We start from the raw sequence: 26,780 nt of genomic DNA, 5'->3' as shown, positions 1-26,780 counted from the left end.
GTCGGTGACAACCGACGATTACACCTATACTTAATTAAGCAATATTTTACAACGCAATCAGCGTGCAATCTGCGGGCGTATCCACGTGGTGTTGACACAGGAGGGCTGCGTGTTGTTCGTTTATTGAGGATATAAATTTTACGAGGCCACGTGTTTGGTAAACATCGGTTTATAAACACTCCCACCTATCGGCCCACTCGCAATCGGCCCAACGTACCAACGGTTACTGACTCACTTTCTCTCTCTCTCTCTCTCTCTCTCGTCGATCGTGACTTTTGCACGAATCGAGCCTTTCGGTTTCACTTCCTTCCTCCTGCTTCTCTCTTACAATTAATCCCTCCAGCTCCTTTGCAGATTTGGACTTTATTCGCTATAGTTGTTCGCATGTATATTCAGGTACCATTCTCACAACGTCCTCTCTTCATCCAGACATTCACTATGTACCATTATCGATTAAGAGATGGTCGCACTAACTTTCCATTTGAAATCAGTCGAGAAAAGTTTAATATCTAGCACGAACAACGGCCGTTCTTTACCAATATATTGTTAATTTGATTTATGTAATTTATCACGACCAGAACACGATTTTTCAGTCAATAAACTGTTCAATATAATCACTGTATCGAAAGGGGTATCCAGTTGGTATGTACGAAAGGTTTAAACGTCTACCGTGAGTGTATACATTACCTGATAAAACCGTGAATTCGTGTACCTCAATCAACGCATCGTCTGGTAGTTGGTCTGCAGTGAAACATTAAACAACTCTTGCAAAACTATTAAGACGACGATAAGAGAAACCCCGAGGGTGAGAAGTAACTTGCAAAATGCGTACGCGATACAGTGTAGATACGTGCATTACAATACCTTCGTATATTCACTTTATTCACGATATGGACGAACATGGAACGGAAAGGGGGAGGAGGTGGATTTAAAACAAACACCGAGAAGGCTACTATAATCCTTTCACGATAAATAATCTGAACTTTATTGTATACCCTTATCGCTAATTTATAAATGGCTGGCGGTTGCGATATTACATGTCGTATGAAAAATGTTTAATTTTTTTCTATATGTTCGTTATGTTGAATGTTTGTAAGTAACTGCATCTGACGCAGACAATAATAACTATTTAAACGATGAATGAAGACAAGAAACATTTCCTAGCATGCGTTTAACGGACGCGTCTATAACGATAACATAGATGATTGTGTTAGGTTTTACTAATGTTAACCCTTATATACTAACGATTTCAACTTAATTTAACGTTAACGATCATTCCAGCTGCGTCGTCATGTGCAGTATCTTTGATATTACGTTACATCACGTATAACAACATCGATATCTCAGTGTGATTGAAACGATTACGATGTGAATGACGTATTATATTCTATAAATTTACATTTATACTCCAACTTATCGTTAATCTAACAGTTTTCTATTCGGGATACGTCGGATATATACGAGATATGAAATCAGCCAAGGTGAAATTCACTGATTTTTATTTGATGTTAGGTAATTAGCCTTCCTTCTCCATAACAACACTGATACCCGACGATCCTCAGTATCAAACCCATTCTACTGCTCAAATATTATACATTCATATACAATAAATATACACACATTACACGTAACAGGATGACCACGGGCGAGTCGCATCTTCTCAACACCTGATTGGCCAAAAACTTGAAATTATCCCTCGAGTCTTTTTTACTTTTGATAAAACATAGGTGTCACGCCTCTTGGTTCTTTGGAATAGTAGAACTTATGTATAGATGGAAGACAATTCGTTTGGACCTAACCGTGTCGAAACTGACCAAGAAACTTTTCTTCGAATGAAACGGATCTGTTGATTACGTTTATAGGAAATGAGAACACAAATTTTCCGATAAATGTTCAATGATGTAGACTCACCGGGCACCGACTCAGGGATGCGAAGACGCGCACTTCAGGAAGAGCAAACGCAGTGCCACAGGCAGACATGATTTAAAGGACCTTTTCTCATCTGCAGGCCATACTAACTATCCTACAACTTATTACAATACGGACGAAGTGCATGTGCATTAGTGATATCTATTTCTTACGTTATGACTTACATGTATAGTGGTTACGTTGGGGTCTACAAGTTCACATGAAACACTTTTGACGGGACGGGAAGTCGACCCCGGTAAATCCCGAGGAGGAGACGCTCGACGACGTCGACGATCCCACCATGCTTCCGCCGACGCCGACCGTCCCGACGCCGCTAGACGTCCCCGTTGTACTGCCAGGCTCCTCCTTGACACAGACTACTGAAACACCGCAGGGTGAGAAAATTTATAAACAACATATTTATTTGTCTTTCATTCCATTTCCGAGTATCCAAAAACCGACGATTCAGAGACATGCTTTCCCAGAGTTCGTAGCATGTGTAGAAATTGGTGGTGTAAGAGCACTGAATCTAGTACGCTAGGATTTTTTCCATTAATGGGTACCTACCATCCGGCCAATAGGGAGGATATCTGGTGGACATGGGGTTGGAGGTCATCCCCGTGTCGTGCCTCCTGACGCAAGCGGTGAAGCTACTGCCGAATGAACCACCTCCAACGGATGATGGAGAATTTGTCCCGGCGCCTGGAACATCCAGGTAATTACCTTCGAGGATATCTAGTAACAGCTTTGATAGACGATCGAGGAATAAAGTGAGGGTCAACTGGATCGGGGTAAAGACTTACTCAGGGAGGAACTAAGCTGGCTGTATCCGTTCATCGTCGATATCTGCATTGATTGGACTGGCTGCAGTTGCGGCTGAAGCTATAAAACACAGAACGGATATTTTTTAGGTAAAAACGAGCGGGATGGAATTGAAGAAACGATGTGGTGGCGCGCGAGTAGCAAGGTTGGGATACGACGAGATGGTTCGAAATGGTGTATTCTATTGGGATTCAAGATGTGCCGCTAAGGTAAGCGTACCAGTTATTGACCCTGTCCCAATTATTGACCTTCTTTGGTTGTATCCGTTTGATTCTGATTGCAGTGCCTGACACTCTAGCGATTGGTTTTAGTCATCGAGAAATTCGCAATTTGTTTCGTCAATGTATAATTTCGGAAAATAAGATGGTCGATCATTGGGTCTCAACGTGTCAGTAACTGGTACACTTACCTTAAATGGTCACGACGAAGATAAGCGATATCCTACTTACCGCCTGGCAGGGGGAATACGATAGCTGAGGTTGTTGCAGACCCCACGCAGCACTGTAATCAGAGAAACGATGCTCGTAAGAAAATTTTCCTAATGATAAAACACTGCCGTCGGCTACAACGCACATTACTGTGACGAAATCGAACTCTGCCATTCAGTCCGGATAAACAATGATCCGAACCACTGAATCATATTGGTATGTATATATATTATGGATGTGATCACAGTATTCGAATTACAATTGCGTCCCGTCACTTCGGGTGATGAATGCGTAAAAGAACACGTTATCAATGATCACCTCAACAACACTTTCGAATGAACTTGGAGGACATTATATACGACATTCTGGTGCACCTTACCTTGGATCGTAACGCGTGTAGGCTGGTGGATACGAAGGGGGAGGATGAGCGAAAAGATTTCGCGTTGCATCTCCAACGTGAACGTGAGTAGGTGCGAAGGGTTCGCCAAAAAGGGTTTTATGGTAGGGTGCGCTACGGTAGGGTCGCTTCATTCTTCGTCGCCGTCGGTAATTCCCGTTCTCGAACATGTCTTCGTACTGAGGATCTGAAAGACATATTTTATCCTGATCAAGTCTTCCGATCAATGCGTTGATCCCAGTTCAAAGAGACCCTCGAATGACTTTTAATTTGATTGATTATGTCAAGATTTCGTTATTGAAGTTTTACAGACAGACATCAGACGACTGATCCATTTCCGAAGACCATCCCAAAGATCTTTGACTTTGAAGTTTGGTACATCGAACAAGCGAAAGAGACAAATTGAGTTCTCAATGAGAAGAACAAAAAAAAAAAAAAAAAGGTAAAAGAATAACGTCCGTCTTGAAGAGGAGATGATTTAACGGAGAGAAGATGGAAGCCGACTCGTGAGAGACGGATACAGCGAATGTCTGTGAAACAGGCATGAAGCAATTTTCTTGAATAAATGAAACTTCGAAATGACGGACGATGAAAGAGCGATTCGAAAGTTGAAAACGGCTGACGCAACACATACCCAGGGTCCAATAGTTTCCTTTCCTTTCGCCACCGCCCTCCCTTGGTACCTTTACGAAACACTCGTTGAGTGACAGATTGTGCCGAATGGAGTTCTGCCAGCCCTTCTTGTTTTTCTCAAAGTACGGAAACTTGGCTGTAATGTAGGCGTAAATCTCGCTGAGCGTCGCGCGTTTGTGAGCGCTGTGCTGAATGGCCATGGCGATAAGGGCGACGTAGCTGAAGGGGGGCTTCGTGCTGGTACCTGAGGCGGATCCGTTCGACCCCGAGACCGTCAGGGAGGCTTCGGATCCCGTCGTCGGGGTCGAGGGCGCGCTGGGCGTCGATACGTTGCTGTTCGTCGAGCTGAGCATGGCCCCGGTGGGCGAAGAGCCCTTCTCGTCGAGGTGATGATGGCTCGAGTGCATCGCAACCGCCCCCGACGTCGGGCTCGAATGGTTGTGCTGGCTGTTGGTGTGATGGTGGTGGTTATGGTGGTGCACGTGATGCCCGTGGTGCAGATTGTGACTCCCGGTGTGGTGGTGGTGGTGGTGGCTCTGAAGCCCCGGCAACGTACGGGACAAACTCGACCCCGAAGAATCGACCTCTTTGCCCGAACTTCCCATGCAACCGCTTGCCAAATCCGACACGAAACTGTTCACTGTCGACGGAGAGGATAATCGGGGTGAGGATCATATTGTATTTAAACATTTTTTAGAAAAAATTTTGATGCGAATGATGTTTCAGTCCTCGTGGGGGGGTTCATACGTGAAAAACAGGCATCGGCTGAAAAATTTGAAAATATGTATCGTAGGAACAAACAAGGTTGTAATAAGCGCTGGGTCGTCGTCAGAATGTTGAGAGTGAAGACATTTTATTTATTTGGTGTTCTTTGGGAAACATTTTATTGTACGGTGATTAATCAAAGATTGGATTAAACGGGAGGAAAAATCCGTTGACGCCTTTTGCGAATCGGATTGGCGACGAGGAGAAGAGACGTTACCTTTACATACGTTATACGAGGTTGAGAATAATCCCCTTAAAAAAATTCATTATATATCCCTGATTGATTAATTCGTGTCAGATTTTGGGTAGGGGTAAAAAACTAGAATTGCCGATTGATAAAAGGACTAGAATATCGAAAATTGTGTTCGTGTAGAATTTAAAAATGTGGAAAGTTCAAGCATGGAAAAATGAAAATATAGAAAGTTGAAGTACAGAAAAACAAAATATAGAAAGATCAAAACATGGAACAGCAAAATCGAGAATCTGTATACGATTTTATATTATCGAGAGAAATTCGGACGATTCTACAGTTTGGCATTTTATGTTCTGGCCTTTGAATTCTAACATTTTACTTCTCCATACTGCGACTTTCAACATTTATACATTCCATAAATCGAGTTTTCCGTTCTTTGAAAATTCGATATTTTTACCATTTCCATTCACCATTCCTATTCAATAACGTAGCTTAATAATTTGCGAATGTTTTTCACGGTATCCCAGATAATAATAACACTTTTCAATTTTCAATGAGAATATTTTCGGATTTCCAAAGAAACTTTGGCAAATTGTCAGGCTTTTTATTACACGTATGTACCTTGCTTTAAACGGTGTCGCAGCTTTGTTCGCATTTAACGCGAAAAAGAAAGTATAAAATAAGAAACGGTACAATATAGCCTGTATGACAGAATTCTCGCGTTTCCCGGAACTATTTAAGTATATGTAATAAATTGCTTTCTTTTATCTTATTTTCGTATAGTAATATAACATCTGCAGACACAAATGCAGCTGCGCCTCTTCGGAAAAAGGCGTCTTCGCGTCGCCTCGCCTTTTCGAAGACTGCCGCCATAAAGCTCAAAGCTCGTCCACCCCCCTATCACGCTGAAATTCAAGGTAGGTCGCTCGACTTCTCGCTATTTGCGTTTTGTTTTTCTTTTTCTCTTTAGCCGACTGTAACTTTTCCTCTAAACGGTTCCATTCAACGGTCCCGAGAACATGACAATGGCACCAACTGCGCACTTGTTTACCGCATTCACAACCTACTGTACGATTCGTGCCGTTGTACACACATGTACCTACACGTATTGGAACATGACTACGATCCTCGGTGGCATTTATCATATGAGACACGGAAGATTAAGCTGAGGATGGAAAGCGAATGCGCGTGGATGGAATCGCCCAAATCCTATTTAAAGAACTGGTTCCTCATATTTCAGGAGATGCCTTTGGGCGGGAAGATATTATGTTTCGATTTCCGTCATGTACCGGTGTGTTTTTCGTTCTCGGAAACGTGCAAATGTAACGAGTGACCTGAAACCAATTCGTTGAGTGTACTTTGAGTACGGCGAAAATTTTTTATGAAAAATCGAATTCTTTTTTGATACGCCGCCGTTTTGTTGAAAATTAATATTTTGCTTATTCCTTCGATCAAAGACCAGATAATACCTTACATCAACTCAATCTTTTTTGTTTTTTCATTTCGGATGATCCAGTCCAAAGGCATCTCGCTCACCGCAAGACGCCGTTTTTTTAGATGTGTTCCCGGAGATCGGTTATAACAGCTTTAAAAATCATTATTTTGGCAAATGAAAAATATCAGAACGAAGTTGAACGCTACCCCAAGATGTGTATAAATTTTTACATCAATAAATTTAACCGTCTCTTGATGAAAAATCTTTGAAAAATCAATCTTTTTCTCGGCCTCCTGACCAGGCATAACCCCTTAAGCGGCTTGTAGCTCGTTTTGAATGATCGATCGAGCGCGGCAGGGATACGGATATACGTTTTTGGACACCGTTTCTGAGAATCCTCCGTACGGCATAAACAATTGGGGTGGCTAACGGATACACAGGATTTTACACACCGCGTCTCAGAAGTCGTTGGCGTTCGGGCCCACCGACGGTGTTTGGCGTATTAGGTTTGTAAATTAGACGTTTGATACTTGAACGATAAGGAACTCGCCGCGGATACTTGAGCTCGATAACAAAAACAGACGCTAGGCAACACGCTGATTTCGACTCTTGATGATCGGGCCTTGAGCTCAGGACGCGAGGAGTAGAGGGAAAAAATTAGCGAATGAGAGAAAGCGAGACGAACATCTGAAACGAACGGAGGTATTAGGTACGAATTTATGAAAAAGATATTTGAAAAATTACATCACGTAAATTTTCTGAGAATTTTTATTTATTTTTTCTTGTTACCACCAGAGTTAACTTTCAATTTCTGTGTTGATTGTACGTATTTAGGTATCAATGGTAGTATTGATATTTAAGGCATATTCAGAGATACGTAAGTGCAAGAGAAAAAAATTGAACAGGAGTTTTGAAGAAATTAAAAAAAGATGTGACAAGTATTTTTGATTTATCTAGTCTCTTTACGTCTTGTTTAAAACTAATACTCTTCATTTTAAAACTAAGCTTTCAGTTTTATACCAATTATATTTTAATTTTTCATAAAAATAGTAAAAAAATCTGTAAATATGCATATCTTCCATAAGATTAAACGGGTATCTTTTAAAGTTCCCTCGATTGTCCGAGATAAAACAAAAAAGCAATTCTGCAGAGTCGAAACTCGATCGAGTCGCAGGATTGTGGAAAGATTAAATATCTCTGTGCAGTGGTTATTTTATTGGATCGTTATTTCTTCGTACGATTCACCGAGTGTTCGCTAATTTACGAAATATGGTAAATTCATGTCCGACTTACAGTGAAACGAGACTGCCGGATTGCTCGTCGTCAGTAGCGCTGCATTGCATAAAACGATTACGTATATTTCTTCAGTGATCCACTTATGGTGCGAACTCAGCAATACATATAATAATTATTGTAATTATAGCTGGCGTGTGTGCAGATGAGTTGTCGATGTACGTTGTATAATATGTGTAATTTATACGGCGCATATTGTTGTATAAACATTTATAACAATATATGTATACCTTCTGGAAGTCGATATCGCGCACTCTGCCCGATTTACTTATTGCCGGACCACATGACGACATCCTGCACTAAACTATAAAGAAGAACCGCACGTGGAGTGCGAGACATTAACACAGGTATGCAACAAAAAAATTGCGCAGCTTTTTTATACCGTTTCTAATGGATTTTTACTAACTGAAACCGGGAAGAATACTCGAAAAATTTCGTCACGTCAGGTTTTTACTCGAACTCGCGTTTGTAGTTTGATAAAGAAATTGTTTGTTTAATTTTATAAGTAATATGGTTTAGTTCGGTGTGATGAAATGGTAGTTTTTTCATTATTGTTATGCTTTTTTATGCAAACGCCTTGTATTCCGCAAGAATAATCTACGCGATGGAAGGAAACGGAAATCATTTTTGGACTCAGCACGATCGAAAACATGTTATTTACCAAAAACATCCCATTCAGCTGAAATAAGATATTTTTCTTCGTACCTGTGCAATCAACGAATTGCGCGGATGATTTCGAAAAATACTTTCGCAGAGCTGGTAAAATAGATTTGTACTCGGTGAGAAACATGTTCACCGCCTTATTTTCTCTTCACTATACTATACACAGGCACACCCACAACACTCTTCTCTCTTCTCTTTTTCTAAACTCATCGTCATCCCAGTGATGTTCGGTACGTTTTACGCTTTTACCAGCGTATAAACAAACGGTCTAAGCTCTACCTTCCTTCCAGTAAACACGACCTGTTCACTTCAGGACAAAAAAGATACAACAGAAACAGCAATTACGACTTGCTACTTCTCGTTCATCGACTCGAGCCGATGTAACATCGATTCCATTATCGCTGTAACACGTCTTCAGGCATGCTGTACTCCACGGGACAACAAGATCTGATCCTCAACTTCGAAAAACGAAGACTCGTCAACTGTTACCAAGTATTTGAAATTCTTTTTACGAAAACTGTTGATCGCTTTAAAAGTGTGTATTATAAAAAAAAAAAAATCTCCTGTAAAATTTTTGTAAATCTGATATTTACCACTTTATTGGCGAAAAAATGAAGACGGTTCTATCGCTGACAACGTGATAAATATTAGATTTACGAAAATTTGACAAGAGATCTTTTTTGTAGAGCATTAAATTTTCTACAAAATATCCGCAAGATTTTTTTATTTTTTTTTTTTTTTAGAGTCATCTCATTTGAGTAATCGGAGTAATATTTTCATGAATTATTCTTCAAAATTGGTTCTGATTTGCTCTCCAAGATCTGTCGAATCTGGTTGAATGAAAAAATAGTAAGAGCTGTAAAATCCTACATCGTCACCGGTGAGTTCGGAAAACAAATTGAATGCGTTGTATTACAATAATCTTGATAATTTTTTCGTATACCGTATGCGTGTATACAATTTAACCATGTTCAACACCGCCGCTAACTTGTTGAACAATACAATATCGCAAAGTTTGTTAAATATTCTCCTTGTATTTACAATACATACAAGTTATAATTGTATCGTAAAATAATTACATTATAAACTCGCGAAGTAAAACCGCGGATAAGACTCACGATATGTGCCTATTATATAATCGGCATATCATATTGTTTATAAAATTTGTTTTAACGGCGAAGGAAAATAAATGGAATAACGACAACAAACAAGTGATCAGTGTTGAAAAAATCAAAGCCGTTTGCGATATATCGGTCGATTTTCTCCGCACTTTTTCTTTAACAATAAACAAACGGTAAAAAAATGTGAAAAAAAACCGCGGTTATCGGTCTTGCAAAGATCAGGCTAAGAAGTCGCCCGAATCGAATCGAGCTGAACTTTAATAAGAAAACTTGACCGTGAGGTAGCGTGGCACCGTAATTATATTTCTTTGGTGAAACAAAGCACCGATCAGCGAAACCTGAGCTCTGCGTCCAACGTGACGTCATTTCACGTCACGTCACGTAAATTCCAGGTGCCGAGGCGAAAAGAGTCAGCTCGTATTGTCGTAATGGGTATACCACGAAAGACACCGACAGCTTGGAGTTTACATCATCGTCCGCGCACCGTTAGAAATTCGAAACGAAACGACGTAGCAATTATGCAGACTGCAGCTGATGGAGTCAGTCTAAAAATCGTTGAAATCGTTGCGATGCCGATATTTCCTGCATGTGTGAAATAACGGACTCGTTGTTTTAGTCGTATTGCATATTGAAATCTTCGGCCCTGATGTAGGAATGTATTATGGGAAGACGTTGAGCATTAATGTTGAAATACTGTCATCGTAATCTACGTAAATGTAATTATTTGAATCAAGGGGTAACACCACTCTAACCGCCGAAAAAATGGCACAACTTTGACGATTTATTTTGGGAGTATGGAAAAATTTTGTTGCAAAATGGTGGCGACATGGCCAATTTTTGAAAGTGCTTGTTTTTTTTAAACTCCTTCACGGAAACACGGATTTCTTATAAGGTGTAAGACCTGGAACGACAAAACAAAAAATTTTATAATCTATATACTACTGCCTATGGAACTGCGTAGTTTTTTTTTTTTTTTTTTTCAAAATTTGTAGAAATGGTGCACTTTTGAAAAAATGAATCGATTTTTGGTAAAAAAATATGCAGTAAATTGTTGATAAAACAAAAAGTTTTCATTAAATAAAAAGACGGCTACGCACTTCCACGGAGAATGTGATTGCGAAGCTACTGTCAAAATTTCAAATCGATCCAACGGTGTTCAAGTAATCCGTCCTCCAAAATCGAGAATTGAACCTTTTAAACATTGTTTTTTTTCACTACAGGACCAACTGGATATCGTTGTTATGACCCCAAAAATATTGTTTAAGCCCACAAAAACATTGAATTTCCCAAAATCTTAGAGTAGGATTACTCCTTAAATTGTTACAATAGCAGATTAAAATCGTTAATAGTTTTTCCTAATTAATTTTTTCCTTTTTCAATTTCTCTTACAATCAGTTCACAATTCAAGCCCATACAATGCTTCGCAACTCCGGACATATCTAATTGTGTGTTCGATTTGCAACATCGGTTAGTGTAATAATAATAATAATAATAATAATAATGTTCATGCGTCGAATCGTAAAGTATTTTGAAAGAATTCAGGGTGTAAAAATGATAAAACAAAAATAATTTATTACACGATTTGTATCTTGCAGATTCAATAAAATATACAAGAAATCACACGGTGAATTATAAAAATACGAATCATCGGATATGCTGGATCAAAAATGATACACCGTTGGAAAAATCACGGTGTCAATAAAAGTCCACACCGATTAGTGTAAAATTAAACATCGTCGGTGTAAATCGTTGGATTCTTGACACCAAGTGGTCTTAAAATCAGCACCAAAATCTCGTGGACTTCTATACAGTATTTTCGGTTATACATTCAACACCGCATTTCTTGTAACAATGTATATATCACTGTATAAATATAGTTGACAGTATGATTTATGAACTAGTGTTGCTGACGATTCGCGCCTTCGTAATTTATTAGGTAAATTTCTTGTACATATATTTCGTCGAATTTAAGTGATGAATTACTCGACAAATAACATGCTTAATTCTTTGAAAACGGATCTCACGATTCGACACACGAATATTTTCAGTAGACTCGACCTTGGGTTAAACGGTGAATATAACGAGATTAAAAAATGCTACAAGTACAAAGCAACTTCTGTATACGGAATATTCAAAACAATACAATACAATAATACTCCCCAGATGGATTGGACACGTTGGTGTCGCATGGCTTGCGTCTCCGATTGCGGTCAGGTGTGAGTTTGCAAACCGTTTCGTTCTCGCTATGCGAGAGGCAATAAGTACACTGTACAGGCTATCGTAACAAGTAGGTAGGTAGGTGTAAGTATTCGCGAGGCGTGAAGTCAAACACACCCACCATACCTATAATTATATCATATATATATATCATATATCACATATATATATATATATATATATATATATATATATATATATATATATATGTCTACGTACACTCATTTCAGATTATACCTTTTATCGCGTTGCTCGCTCCATGGCTGCTTACTCGACGTCCCAATCGCGACGACGAGGAGGAGGAGGAGGAGGAGGAAGAGGAGGAAGAGAGGAAGGATAAAAATATAATACGAGAGAGAGAATGAGAGAGTGAAGTACCAACGGCCGTAACGCGATAGGGCAAGAAGATGGTTCTGCGCCCTGCAGCTGTAATATAGCTGGCTCTAATCAATTAAGCACCGGAGATCGGATGGCACGTATTTCAGCAAGCCGATAGCTTTTCAGGGGGCAGCAAAAGCCGCGCGTGCGGTCTTACGACGTGCGCAATTAGCCTCCGACGATGCAGGGTGTGTGTTTAAAGGTGTTTTGTTTCTTTGCGAACGTACCGAGAGAACAAAAGAGCGGATTTTGTCCTCAAAACCGTGCTACCCAGGAGAGGATGGACATGTCGGGGGTTTTTTTTTTTTTTTTTTTTTTTTACTTTACGGAAACGGTGGAAGCTGGACTGTCCGCGGACTAAAATCTGCAACGTTTGAGAGTAAAAGAGTATAATTGACGTGGGTATTTTTTGAGAAAGAAAAAAAAAAACATGACGAATCCCTCTTTTTACCGCAGTTTCGAGTAAAACGCGCTGTTCTTCTTCTCTCGCAACGGTTTACCGCATATTGTACAGGTATGGATGCATGGGTCGATGATATCGCGATGCGCGGGATGGTGGAACGTGCTTGAAACGAGCCTCTCTCATGGCGATCTCGATTGGAATGCACAGCTGACTGCACCGATCAGTGTATTTCCATCCCTTCGGCATCACTTGCTGCGGAAGAAAATGTTGGAACTACTGCGTCGGACTCTGTGTATTTGATGAAAACCTGCAAGATGTGGCGAGAAATCCTGCACATTAGGGTGGTTCACTGTTCAACTTTTTTTTTGATTTTTTCAAGGTGCCACCCGAAATATTTGTGACATGTAGCGTAAAAAAAAAAAAAAAAAAATTATCGTAAAACCTGGAGGTAGGACGAAAATATTTAGAGGTCGCTACCAATCATGTAAGGTGTACACGTATAAATAAATAAAAAATATTACGTTAATTGGTGGCAACTTCTAAATATTTTCCTACCTCCTCCGGGTTTAGCGGCAAAAATTAATTTTTTCGGTATTTGTCACAAATTTTTCGAGTGATACCGTAAAACCAAAAAGTTTAAAAACGAACCACCGTAGTGCAAATCCCAGAGAATATCCGGAGGCATGATCGAGGCGAACAAGGGACCAGGAATACCGTTGCGTATTGACGATTGTTGTTCGGGACGCGGTTTTTGGTTCTGTACCTGTAAATGCCTCCGGCAGCCTCTTGACGAAGGGACCGCGCTGCATTTGCCGCGTAATGCGACACCGTCGCAAAATGCCAGTTAGTTCCTTTGCTCGTGGCTAACTTCGGGCTACAGAACAGCATCGCTGGCGAAAAGTTTTTTTCGACTTGCGAACCCGGTGTCAAGATTGTAAAACTATAGAGGATCGGTACAATCTTCGAATTCGCAAATCGGCCCAGCATTTATTTCAAATTCAAAATATTTTTGAGAAAATAATTGGTTATCCCGATTTTCGCTCTCTGTTTGCAAAAATAATTATAATAGGTAACACTGGTCAACTAAAATTCACTTTTTGTGTGTGACGTGAAAACTTTTAACTGATTATGTTAGGAACAAGGTTCAGTATAATGGAATTGATGTCAGAATATTTTTTTGTACGAATAGGTTTATTGTGATATGATATTTTGTAGTTTTTTCCAAAAATACAGTTTTTATGAACAAAAATGAGGTTGTAACGAGGAAAGTGTTCATTAATTTTGAAATACTTATGATCTACCCTCGTTGTAAAACCATATTTACTTTCATTCGATCTGGTCTAGCTTTTGTGTTACAGCTACTACGGGTAAAATTGAATGTTTCTCGTTTCGACTTGCCTTTTTTGATTCACGGTGTTTTGTTTCTTATAATAAATATCTGCAAGTTGATTACAATAAACGACAAATCACCCCGAATAAAAAAAGGTCAATACCAACGTGGAAAAATTAAAACTTTTTCAGATTAAAAAAACTAGTGTCTTCGCGATTGGTTTTCTGATTTTTTTCAAATTTCACCGGTGGCCAAAATATACTTGAAAAAAATTCGTTACCTTTTAGTGTCGACATAAACACGATGCTAAAAAATCATTAAAATCCAAGAAGTTCACGTACATACACGAACATGCCGTTAATTCGCCGCGGAATGCCCCGTATACACGTGTATCCTGTGTAAAACACAAACGCCAATGAGAGCTACCGATAAAACCGCGGCGTAAATAAAGACGAGCGATGCGCGTTAATAGCGAACGTCTCCGCGGCTGTAGGAATAAGCAGGGTGATGATCTATTTGCCGGCGAGGCGCCCGGCGTGTAACCCGGGTCATCGGGTGCAGGCGATAGGGTATCGGCCCGTATCTCCGGCACTGGCCAATCACAGCGCGGTATCTCGACCTCGGCGTGACGTCAGCGCAGGGGGGCCAACGCGTCACAGAATCGCCTTAACGCGAGCCGCGCGAATTTAAAACCCGCTATCCGTCGGCCGACGGACGGCGTAACGTCGCGGTAAAAAACCACGGCGATAAATCACGATTCAGTTTTTGTCGCTTCTTGTAATATATGTACATATTATCGTTATCATGTTTACTATAAGTGTATCATACGCGGATAAGGTATAATTATACACTGGGTGTGTGCGTCGTTTTCACGCGGTAATTCGCGGATTGTAAATAGCGTGCGTGTCGAAGAGATGCCGATTTGAATGAAGGGAACAACCTTATTTGCGGGGCACGTATAGTCAACTCTGCGATCACCGTGTTGCAGTATTTACATTTTTTCATTTTGCAATTTTTTTACTACATTATTATTCGCGATCAAATTTAATTGGTATAGGAAAAAGAAATAACGGTTAGAGACAAAAGGGTATAAGGGGTGGAGCTGGAGTTACGAATTTGAAAAACTCCGAATTATTTGGCGGCGAAACTTGAACGTAAAGTAAGGAAACTTTGAAGAAACGATAAAGTTTCGAATGGTCGGAAGCTCGACGGCTCAAAGTTCCGAAATGCAAGATTTCGAAAAGTAAAGTTCCGATAGAGAAAAATTGTCAAAATTAAAATACACTCACACAGCGTAGTTTGCTCGGCGAGTGGGTGTGAACAATGAAAAACCGAAAATCAGAATGACCAGGATTCCGAACGAAAAATATCGAAAATCCAGAACAAAGAAAGATCGAAGTCGTGAAATTCCGCCGAGCCAGAAATTCACGGAACTGAAAATCTTGGATCATTCGGAATTTCGATGTTTCAGATGTTTTAATCTTCTCATTCTCGCACTTTTGGAACTTTGACTCGTCGGAGTTACGCCCTTTCGGTGTTTTGTCGATTCGCAATTTTGCGCTTTCGGAACTTTGAGCCTCGGGCTTCGGACCACTCGAAACTTTGATGTTTCGTCAAAGTTTGATTTCTTTACTTCAAGTGTCGCAACCAAGAAATTCTGAATATGGCCTTTTAGGAACTTTTCAAATTCGTAATTTCAACCCTACCCCGGTATAAGTGCATGTTTGCTCAATTTGAGATATTAACGTTAAAAATGATTAAAGCTTTGAAAATGCCTCGCAAGGATGGGAGGACTTTTATACATTGGAATGTATTGAAAAATAGTACACTATTTTATACAAAAAATTCTGTTTGTTCGAATAATTGAATCATATTCACAATGCCTTGAACTTATACCCTTTTTACACCTTTTTGCACCAAGCGATTTCAACTTTTCAGTGACCGACTACAACAATGCTCACATAGATGACGCGGTCGAACTTTACCTGACACAAACGATTGTTTCTCTAATAGAGGACAGATATAAAGTACGAAACCCTGCTTAGCTCCGATTTTTCAAATTTATCACTTATAGACGGTTAGCAAAAATGTCCCAGCAATTCCACTAAAATTTGTGATTTAAGCATTTTTTAATGCATCACTAACGATAAATGAAAAAGAAAGTACAAATTAAATGTTAATACGACAATTTAAATATATAAATTATAGTAATTAGCGTCATATTTACGAACAGAAATTTAACAAATAATACCAATATAAACTAAACCTGCTGGTACATTATGTTTAGTTAAAGTTTTCTAACAGTGTACCCATTTTGGACTAGGCCTCTGAATCGCGGTGTAACAAAATCAATTGAAATATTATTTCAACGTTTTATAACGTTTTGATTATATTTTCTTTCGCTTATTTTCGAAAATTTTATGCAACTTCCTGGAATATTGAATTCAAATTTGTGTTCGTTGAACATTGAAGGTGGTGCAAAAAGGTTGGCAAACGATGAAACAAAATTTAGGCATGTTTCCAAAATGACTTGACGAGTTGCTAACTTTTCATAACAACATAGAAGTACGTTTGTCAAATAAACAAACCGAATGAATAGAAAATAAATAAACAAATAGATAAATAGATACGTGAATAAATAAATAATCAATTAATTAAATTAATTAATGAGTAAATAAATAAATAAATAAATAAATAAATAAATAAATAAATAAATAAATAAATAAATAAATATAATATCGTGCAATATGATTATTGCGTGGCACTCGCGTATCGCGGGATGTTTGTTACAACGAGAGAGAAATTGTGTGGCAATATCGCGGTCCGTGACGGATATGTATAGAATGGTACCGAGATACTGGTTCGCGGAATGAATGAATTTCCTAACCATCCTCGACATAAGCAGCTCTTTCCGTTTGTGCGTAAATCTACACATGATCCACTGGAATTGTCGTGAGTATAAATGTGAAATTTTATCCTTTTCAGTAGTTTAAGGGTACGGTAAAGCGACGAGGGAACTCTACGATAATTACGCGATTGCGTACCTCCTGAGTTTCAAAAAGTCACTCAATTTGAATCCAAGTTTTCGGAACACATCGAATCAGATCAATAAGTATATTCGTTCGTTGTATCAGTGTCGTTTCTGGATCAGCGAGATAGCAGATATTTCCATGAATCTAATCGTTCTAGAGTCCCAATCCGTTTCAGTGTACGTCATAATCAAAATCTTGTTGATTGTGTTGAAATATAAATTGAACGTCGATATTAGTTATATATATATATTCTGTTTATGTCCATAGGTAAGAGTAGGTATAGTACGTATGTGTGTGTGTAGGCTGAGCAATAGCGTACCGGCAGGTAGATCGCCCCAGTGCGTATTGCGGGTTAGCTCTGAACCCAGCGTTTGCTTGACAGCCAATATTTGTATTCAAAGTAATATTAGTAAAGATCCGGGTCTTAATCAAAAATAAACTGCAGTATAAACAAATACCCTGTGTACCTTTTTCATTTTACTTCCACAACCTATATCAGGTTATGGGCCCAGTTACGAAGGTTTAACGCGAAAAGTCAGTGATTAGCTCATCGACGCTTTATTCAAAAGTGAAAAACCAATATGGCAGCCAGTACGTCGTTGAGCGGGCTTCAGACAATCGAAAAGTTGAAAGGCCGCGAAAATTATGATGATTGGGCAGTGGCAATGGAAGCTTACTTGACCCACGAAGATTTGTGGGATTTTATTAATCCCGACAATGCAGCGGCAGTTCCTACCGACCCCCAGAAAGACAAGAAAACTCGCGCCAAAATCATCCTTGCGGTCGAGCGGCAGGTATATGGACACGTAAGAGATTTGAATACGGCCCGTGATGTGTGGTTGGCTCTAAAGAAAACCTATGCAGATACAGGAGTGACCAGGGGTCTGCAACTGATAAAGTTGGTTACAGACACGAAGCTCGAAAATTGTTCGTCCGAAGAAAATTATATTGATACAATTGTATCGGCCGCTCACCAGTTGAAGAGTATCGGCTTGGAGTTCCCGGACAAAGTAATAGGAGCAATTCTGTTGAATGGTCTTCCCGAAGTATACAAACCCATGGTCATGGCTCTGGAAAGTTCCAAGATTGATCTAACGACAGACTTGGTGAAGACAAAGATTTTACAAGATGTTAAGTGGTTTTCAACGGAACAAAACAATGACTTGGCATTCTTTTCGCGCGCAAACGCTGGATACAAACCAAACAGAGGTGGAAGAGGCGTTCAGAGAGGCAGATCATCATTAATCTGCTATAGATGTAACCGTCCTGGACATTACGCAAGAAATTGTCGTCGAGTTAGTGGTAATAGCAGCAACTGGAGTCAAAATAATAACAACAGCGGTAACAACAGGAGAGATGGGTCTGGTGCCATGGCAGCTCAAGGCGGTGATGAAGAAGACGAGTACGAAAGCGCCGAGATTGAGTATGCGAGTGTGTTGCTGATAGCGATGGGCACATGTAGTAGCGACTCATGGATGATAGACTCAGCTGCTTCGAGGCATATGTGTAGTAATAGAGGTATGTTCGAGAATATGCGTGATTCGAAAATCAAAATAATAATAGTAGCGAATAAACAGAAACTCAAGGTATGCGGAGAGGGCGATGTAAATCTGTATACGCACCATAATAATAAGAGAGTATTAATTAAGTTAAAGAATGTTTTGTATTCACCAGAGTTGGCTTCGAATTTATTATCCGTAGGTATAATGACAAAATCGGGTTGGAACATTGATTTCAAAGAGAAAGATTGTAAGATCTTTAATAAGCGTTCAGATATTGTTATTGTCGGAAATAAAAGTAAAAATGGTGTGTATGTCTTAGATATCAAGAATGATAAAATAAATAGTTCTAAATCTATTTTCAGTTGCCCTGCAGTAGTGAAGAAGGTTCAAAGTAAAGGGGAAAGTTTGGAATTATGGCATCGGAGAATGGCTCATTTAAATGTTGATGCTTTGAAAAAATTGTTAAGTAATTATGTAGATATTCAAGTAGTAAATGATAAAAATTTTTTCTGTGAGATTTGCCCAATGGCCAAGCATCCAAGACATTGTTTTAAATCCAGCTTCAATAGAGCCAGTAAAAAATTAGAGTTAATCCATTCAGACGTCTGCCAAGTTCCAACTTTGTCTTATGATGGATACAAATATTTTTTAACTTTTATAGATGATTACAGTCGAAAATCAGTAATTTATTTCCTTAAATCCAAAGATCAAGCTACTAATATGTTTTTGCAATTTAAATCTTTAGTTGAAAATGAAACGAGTAGTAAAATTATTAATCTAAGAATAGATAACGGTACTGAGTATTTAAATAAACAATTTAAGGATATTTGTATTAAAGCAGGAATAAATATTCAAACAACGATTCCAGGTAATCCTCAGCAAAACGGCCGAGCGGAAAGGCTAAATCGTACGTTACTAGATAAAGCTCGTTGCATGTTGATAGATGCGAATTTGTCAAGTAAATTTTGGAAAGATGCCGTAGCGACGGCCGCTTATTTATATAATAGGTCCCCTCACGCGGCACTTGAATGGAAAACTCCCGAAGAACTTTGGAGTTGTAAACTTCCGGACTTAACAAGCGTTAAAATTTTTGGTTGCAAAGCGTTCGCTCGAGTGCCGTCGGAGAAAAAGAAAAAATTAGATCCTCAATCTGTAGAATGTAAATTTATAGGTTATTGCCCGAGTCAAAGAGGTTTTAGACTTTGGGATATTGTAAACAAAAAAATTTTAGTAAGTAGGGATGTAATATTTGTTGAAAAATCTGTAAATTCTAAATGCTCTGTTGATAATGTTCAAAATAATTCTAAAAATATCGCTTTACTACCTATTCAAGAAAAGTCAGAAACGATTGATCAACCGAATCTCGAACGAAATCAAAATCGCGATAACGTGGACGAGATGGGTGCCAATGAACAGGCTAAACAACCGACTGAACCTGTGATTAGAAGAACATCTACTAGAGATAAAAAACGTCCAGCATATTTGCAAGATTACGTTACAAATTTTTCGTCGACGTCTAGTTCAAATCCATTTTCAGCGAATAGTACTTTAGAAACAAATCAATCAATTGATAGTAATAATTCTTTTGATGATTATCAAATGGTCCAAATCGATTCCACTCCTGCAACATACCGAGAAGCGATAGAGAGTCCTGAAAAATCTTCCTGGATCCAAGCGATGGATAAGGAGATGAGCTCGATAAATAAAAATAATACTTGGACACTTGTAGACTTGCCTATCGATCGAGAACCAATAACTTGCAAGTGGGTCTATAAGAAAAAGGTTGATGAAAGAGGTAATGCTTTCTGTAAAGCGAGACTCGTCGCTCGCGGTTTCGACCAAGTTCCAGGAATAGACTATAGCGAAACGTATTCGCCAGTAGTGCGCTATACGACTTTACGCGTGTTGTTCGCCTATGCAGCTAGAAAAGGTTTGGATATTCTTCATTTCGATGTGGAATCTGCATATCTTCACGGTGAGTTGGATGAAGAGATTTATTTAACTCAGCCGGAAGGCTATGAACAACAGGGTATTGAAGGAAAATTCTATCTATTAAACAAGGCACTCTACGGTTTAAAGCAAAGTGGCCGAGCATGGAATAAAAGGATAGATGGTGATTTAAAATTGATGAATATGACGCAGTCCAGGCAAGATCCATGCGTATATTTTTATATCGATGAAAATGTCATTTTAATTACAGTTATTTATGTCGACGACATTCTTACGTTCACAAATAGTATACATTGCGTAAAAACTCTCTTTGATAATTTATCTAAGAAATATCCCATAAAGAATTTAGGTGAAGCGAAGAGATTCCTAGGAGTAAATGTAAGTCGCGATAAAGAAAACGGTTGGATAAGCTTAGATCAAATGCATTATGTAGAATCCCTTTTGCACAAGTTCGGCATGAGTGATTGTAATTCAGTGTCGACTCCAATCGAAACAACAGATTTTCCTGCACCAAGACAAAAGGATACGCGAAAGCCAGCAAACATACCTTATCAATCAGCGGTTGGTAGTCTCATGTATTTATTACAATGGACAAGGCCTGACCTTGCATACGCTATTGGTGCTGTTAGTAAATTTAATTCCAATTATACCGAAGAGCATTGGGAATTAGTCAAACGAATTTTTAGATACCTAAAGGGCACAGCATCATACAGACTGTATTATTTCAAATCAGGGAATCAGGATTTGTTTGGCTATAGCGATGCTAGCTATAATCAAAGTCTGCAAGATCCAAGACCAGTCGTGGCTTATGTTTTTATTATGCAAGGAGGCGCAGTCAGCTGGCGTTCCACAAGAAAAACTTTAACCAGTATTTCGTCGGAAGAAGCAGAATTTGTAGCAATGTCAGACGCAACCCAAGAAATCATTTGGTTGAGAGAATTGACCATTGAATTAAACATCATATCAAATAGTCCTATCCATTTAAAATCTGATTGTCGACCAGCGATTGATCATATCAAAAACGCGAATTATAGTTGTAAAACTAAACACATAAATGTAAGAATGTCTTTTGTCAGAGATCATGTACTTCAAAAAACTATCACATTAGATTTTGTCCCAACGAACGAAATGGTAGCTGATGCGATAACAAAAGCTGTAAGAATTAATAAATTAAATTTTTTCATCACCCATACAGGTTTATATAATACTTTTTTGTAATATATATATATATTTCTTCTTGTAAGTGGAGTTCAATTTAGGGGCAAGTGTTGAAATATAAATTGAACGTCGATATTAGTTATATATATATATTCTGTTTATGTCCATAGGTAAGAGTAGGTATAGTACGTATGTGTGTGTGTAGGCTGAGCAATAGCGTACCGGCAGGTAGATCGCCCCAGTGCGTATTGCGGGTTAGCTCTGAACCCAGCGTTTGCTTGACAGCCAATATTTGTATTCAAAGTAATATTAGTAAAGATCCGGGTCTTAATCAAAAATAAACTGCAGTATAAACAAATACCCTGTGTACCTTTTTCATTTTACTTCCACAACCTATATCAGATTGTAACAAGAATATACACATGCATGTAAGTCACGTGCGCTGTATCGTACGTATGTTACAAATTCATTTGGAAACTAGCGCATATAGGTATGTCGTGTATACATAATACCCACTTGAACTCGCGTGAATGTAAATAATGGTAAACAAGAGCACAGTTTAAGGGCGATCGGATATTATTACGTCAAGAGATGACGATCTATGAAAAGACCGAGAGTAGGGTTATTACACATATATAACATAAATACTTTAATACAGATACCAGTGTAATCTGACATATTATTATGATCTATGCGACAATTGATACGTTTTTAGTCCTCCACGCTGTGAACAGCCAGTTGACCCAAATTTACGTAATGTTGTGAACCAAATAACTGCAGCGCGATGCTTGTGTGCACGCAGACTGCGATTAGAGGGATCGAGCGAAGAGAGACGAAGATTAAAAGATGAGAAAAAAATGTGCCGGGTTAGGGGGAGAAGGATGCAAAAGGATCGCCCTCGAGGCTCTGAAAGCTGGCGCGAGACGATCCGTCAACGTCGTCGGCAAGTCAAAATACTCGAGAGTCAGACTGCAGTCTCCTCCCAGATTAACCCGGACCCAAGTTATAAGAAGACGCGTTCACTTTTACGCAGGTTTCGCCTACAACCTAGGGCGTGATTGCTGATGCTTAGAAATTTGAAATTTTTGATTTGAAATAAAAAACAAGGGCAAGAAACAATAAAAATGATGAACAACTTCTGTTGCGTTAATAAGTTACACGGCGATACAAAGGCAAGCATTTGTCACAAAATAGAGGGATGCAATATGCAAGGAACTTGTGGCGTGTTTATGACCACCGGACTCAAGCCCCTTGTTTGTACCGCCTCGTGCATCGGATTATTTGGGGTTGATTTTGCATCAACGTGCCCCGAAAAGGCGGCACGCACGCCTGGAACAACACGCGGTTCCTCCTTCTCAGTTTTGCCCCGATTTCGCAAGGGTTGTGTCAACAAACTCGCGGCTTGAAGTCAAAATCTTCGATTTCCTGCGCCACAACCCCCCGAAGCTAATTGTAAAATAAATTGAGGGAACACGGGACGGATGAGAGGGGCGAGTCGAAAAATAAAGTTCACAAATAAACGGGGAAAACGTGACCGTCGACTGATTTGAAAATTGTCAAATTAATACACGTTATCTTTTACACTGCGGTGCAGGAAGTCAGTTTTGAAGAGTATATATATATACTGAAGTAGATAACAGAAGTATATTAAACCCGCGATTTTGCTGCGTATAAGAAAACAATTTCATCTACCGATGTAGGAGAATTTTTCTTTGTCAGACGGTGTCTAATTATCGAAGCTGCGATCACAACCAGTGCTGCCATATCTACAGTAGAATTGTATTTTTCTAGTACATTTCAACCGTTTTTAATACATACACAGCTACAGTTTTATGATTATTAGTACATTTAGTACGCTTTGATGATTTTCGATACAATTTTTGACACGCGGTTTTTCTAGGCAACATTGACTTTCCAACTAACACCACATCGATGTAGTAACATGCTGCTTATGCCAATGTAATATCCTACAATTCCCTATAGAACACACTGTAATGGTCGTACATTTCCCTCCATGCGGTTCAACATCATAACCTGAGCATCTAGACGGTATGTAACCTAGACGAGGCATGAACCTGCCGAAAGAGACCTTTCACTGACAAGTGCGAAGAAAACAATGAAGGCACTGCCTGGCAGCAAAAAAACATAACCTCACAATAGTTGAACTCCAGTCGGTACATTCTACTAGCTATTTGGTACATGTTGTATTTTTGCTCCTAGAGTTGCTACATTCTCAATTACCAGAGTGGCAACACTGATCACGAATCGGGCATGGTCGAAAGGTGTGTATGTAATACATCACCGTGCTACGCGCGAGGCTCGTATCTCCCGGCATTCTCGTGGAACGATTAGCGAACAATAACACGATGAAACGCGACACCGTCTTCGCCTCGGTTCGTTCTACCTCTCTTTTAATCTCCGGCTCCTATCGCAGCTCCACTCGTTTTCAATTCGTGCGAGATAACTGCGTCTTTGCATCTCAACCTCGCCGTTCGAACTAAATTATTCACCTTGGACTGACCTTCGGACCAATAAAGCGATCCTCGCTGACCAAGCTTGAACCTTGAAATGAACCACGAAAGTCTTTCATCGAGGATGAATAATCTTTTTTCGAACGAACTTTGCCACTCAACCATCAACCAGGACTCCGAAGGGACATTTCCAGAATGAATAAGCTTCAAGTTGTATTTCGAGTTCAGGCGAAGAAACACTTGTCGCTGACACGTGTACAACAGCCAGGGTGAGACACTCCGACACTTCAAAGCTGTGTCGGGGTGTCTCAGCCCATAATGGTTAAAAGGAACGATACATCAGGATGGTCATCATTGCAGAAGTGTTATGCAAAAGTCAAAGTTTCCATACGTCATGGCGTCACCGTGAATCAAGAACTGTAAAGTAAATAGAAGGAGGTCACTCTTTAATGGACGACGTGTTCAAAATGTGGTCAAATTTCTTAGGCAAATAAGGGTACATAGAATAACCGACCTGGCGCTGATGGATATACTAAACTGAATGTAAAGTTTGCTAAATATGTATATCAGTGTTAGTTACACGTATGGAGTGTATAGAGTTATATAGTTACACGTACGGAAAACTTACGTTTGACAGCGCCACCCTTATTTCCACCAAAAATGAGCTTTCTTTTTATAACCCTAAGATGCTCCTCCTTCGTACACTCCGTATCAAGGACATGCAAGCCTCGGATACCGGACGGAACTAGAGCTTTGATCCCCAATAGGGAATTTGCATGTTTTTTAATTTTAATTTTATTCGAAAGTAGAATGAAAAGTAATGAATTCCCCAAGACAGTTTTTTTTACGAGCCATATTAACGCCAGAAAATTATTTTTCGTCCTCTAAATTTTCTCGGCAAATTTGAATCGGCAGCCATTTTGCTGGACCCCTCTATCAGCGCTGCCAGGTGTCACGTTCGGGAACTATGCTCGGCTGTAAACACTGTCTGCTTCAAGCAAGCCGGAATCCTAACTTTATTATACACCATGTAAATGTAGTTTGCATCGCACCAAGCCTTCCGTTTTAATACATTATTTGGCACTCGGATAAATATCTTTTCTGGAGTTGAACTTGTTGTATTTTTACAAGATGGTACAAAACAATACATGTACGAATCTAAATTTGGTTGCGGAGCTGATGGATCCATTGTTGTCTTTTTATTTTAACCAAACTAGAAGTTTGGTTAACGCCACCTATGCTTCAGAGCTTCAAATATTAATATTGCAGGTTAGGATTCCGGCTTGCTTGGAGCAGACGGTGTTTACAGCCGAGCACAGTCCCCGAACTTGTCACCTGGCAGCGCTGATAGAGGGGTCCAGTAAAATAGTTGCCGGTTCAAATTTACCGAGAAAAATTAGTGTAAAAGAAAAAATTATTGCAGCGTTAATGTTGCTCGAAAAAAGAAGCTGTCTTGGGAAATTCATTATTTTTCATCCTACTTTCGAGTCGAATAGAGGAATATAGAGATTTCAGATGCATGCAGGTTCCCTATTGTGTTCATGTAATACAACGGATCGGTCTGTTTTAGGGGAAAGTAGACTACAGGGTACCAACTAATTCATCCATCGCTCACCCTATTATTTCCTATCGATCAGTGATAGGATTTATCTGATGGTACGATATTGGGTTTGTCATTTTGCAATGCGTCATCCGCTGGCAAAAAAACAGACTAAGGCAATCAGGCTGACAGCTGACCGTTGACCGTGTTTTTTCTTGTGTAGATACCAGAACAGGTGTATTATTCATTATATTTAACTAATTCATGTGACACGAATAATTTAAAATCCCAGGAGTTACGATTTGCTTCCATTAAAATAGAAAACTTAGGTTATGTGGTGATAAAATGGCGCCGACAACCAGTCTCTGAGGTTACGAGGACATTTTCAATAGCTTGTTTTTCCCTAAAACGTGGTCCAAGCTTTCGAATGGTTGGTCGAGTTTTTCACCGTTTCAGTTTTCGAACCCTTCGACCCCCGGTATTTTAGTTCTCGCGTCCTGTTCCAGGATCCTGGATCAACGGGATGGGGGCTCGGGGTTTGATCGAGAGCGTGCTCGTGCAACTCGACGGTCTGAGAGGCCTGAACCAAAAGCGCAGCCTCCGGCTGTTTATCACCCTCGCCCCGCCGCACCGTATTCAGTATTATTAGAACAGCTTTTACCCGGCTCTTTAGAGCATTGCGACTTAAGAGGCCGCCTCCTTCTCTCCGCAGCCCTTCCTCACGGCGTCGCGTCGTTACCGCCTAGCTGGGATAACCAGATATGTAGAAGAGAAAGTGCTACTTCTCCTTACCGAAAGTCATAATTCTGCATCCCCCTCTCGAATACTTGATAGAAAAAGTTTCCCACCCCTTCCGAATCGTTCGAATCATGGATAAAGTTTGAATTCAGTCTTTACAATTGCGAAAACACTCCGGCACTATGTTGTCGTGACCTTAAGGATCCCGTGTTGCTGATGGTATGTTTATTTATTGTTCATACAATTTAAGTGCAAGCTGATTTCCGGTGCAGGGAAATTTCCTGCGGACGCATTTGTGCCGCATATGAGAGGATGATCACCACTCGTTTCTCGAAAGAAATATGTGCGGAAACACTTCAAGTCCGCCGAAGCCTCTTCAAGTGCTACTCGGATGGCCGTTTTA

At 39.6% G+C, this 26,780-nt stretch overlaps 1 protein-coding gene across 5 annotated transcripts in view; it reads right to left on the bottom strand.

The window, feature by feature from the left end:
* Nucleotides 1-962: 962 nt before the first annotated feature.
* LOC124302401 (forkhead box protein D1-like) overlaps nucleotides 963-26,780 on the bottom strand; it is a 36,708-nt gene continuing 10,890 nt past the window's right edge. The window contains exons 1-7 of one of the 5 annotated variants that reach the window (XM_046758561.1): nucleotides 12,113-12,627; nucleotides 4,190-4,828; nucleotides 3,538-3,742; nucleotides 3,180-3,231; nucleotides 2,712-2,790; nucleotides 2,476-2,643; nucleotides 963-2,288 (exon numbers count right to left, since the gene is read on the bottom strand). In XM_046758561.1, coding sequence (XP_046614517.1) covers nucleotides 2,125-2,288; nucleotides 2,476-2,643; nucleotides 2,712-2,790; nucleotides 3,180-3,231; nucleotides 3,538-3,742; nucleotides 4,190-4,793 — 1,272 coding nt within the window. In that variant the 5' untranslated portion in view covers nucleotides 4,794-4,828; nucleotides 12,113-12,627 and the 3' untranslated portion in view covers nucleotides 963-2,124. Of the gene's footprint in view, nucleotides 2,289-2,475; nucleotides 2,644-2,711; nucleotides 2,791-3,179; nucleotides 3,232-3,537; nucleotides 3,743-4,189; nucleotides 4,829-12,112; nucleotides 12,628-26,780 lie in introns of those variants that run through there. The other 4 variants (XM_046758557.1, XM_046758558.1, XM_046758559.1 and 1 more) reach the window with 4 other exon arrangements.

The sequence above is a fragment of the Neodiprion virginianus genome, chromosome 4 (assembly GCF_021901495.1).
Source record: "Neodiprion virginianus isolate iyNeoVirg1 chromosome 4, iyNeoVirg1.1, whole genome shotgun sequence".
In the NCBI taxonomy this organism is placed as follows: Eukaryota; Metazoa; Arthropoda; class Insecta; order Hymenoptera; family Diprionidae; genus Neodiprion; species Neodiprion virginianus.
The sequence above is the reverse complement of the archived record's forward strand: the minus strand, read 5'-3'. Positions and strand labels throughout refer to the sequence as shown.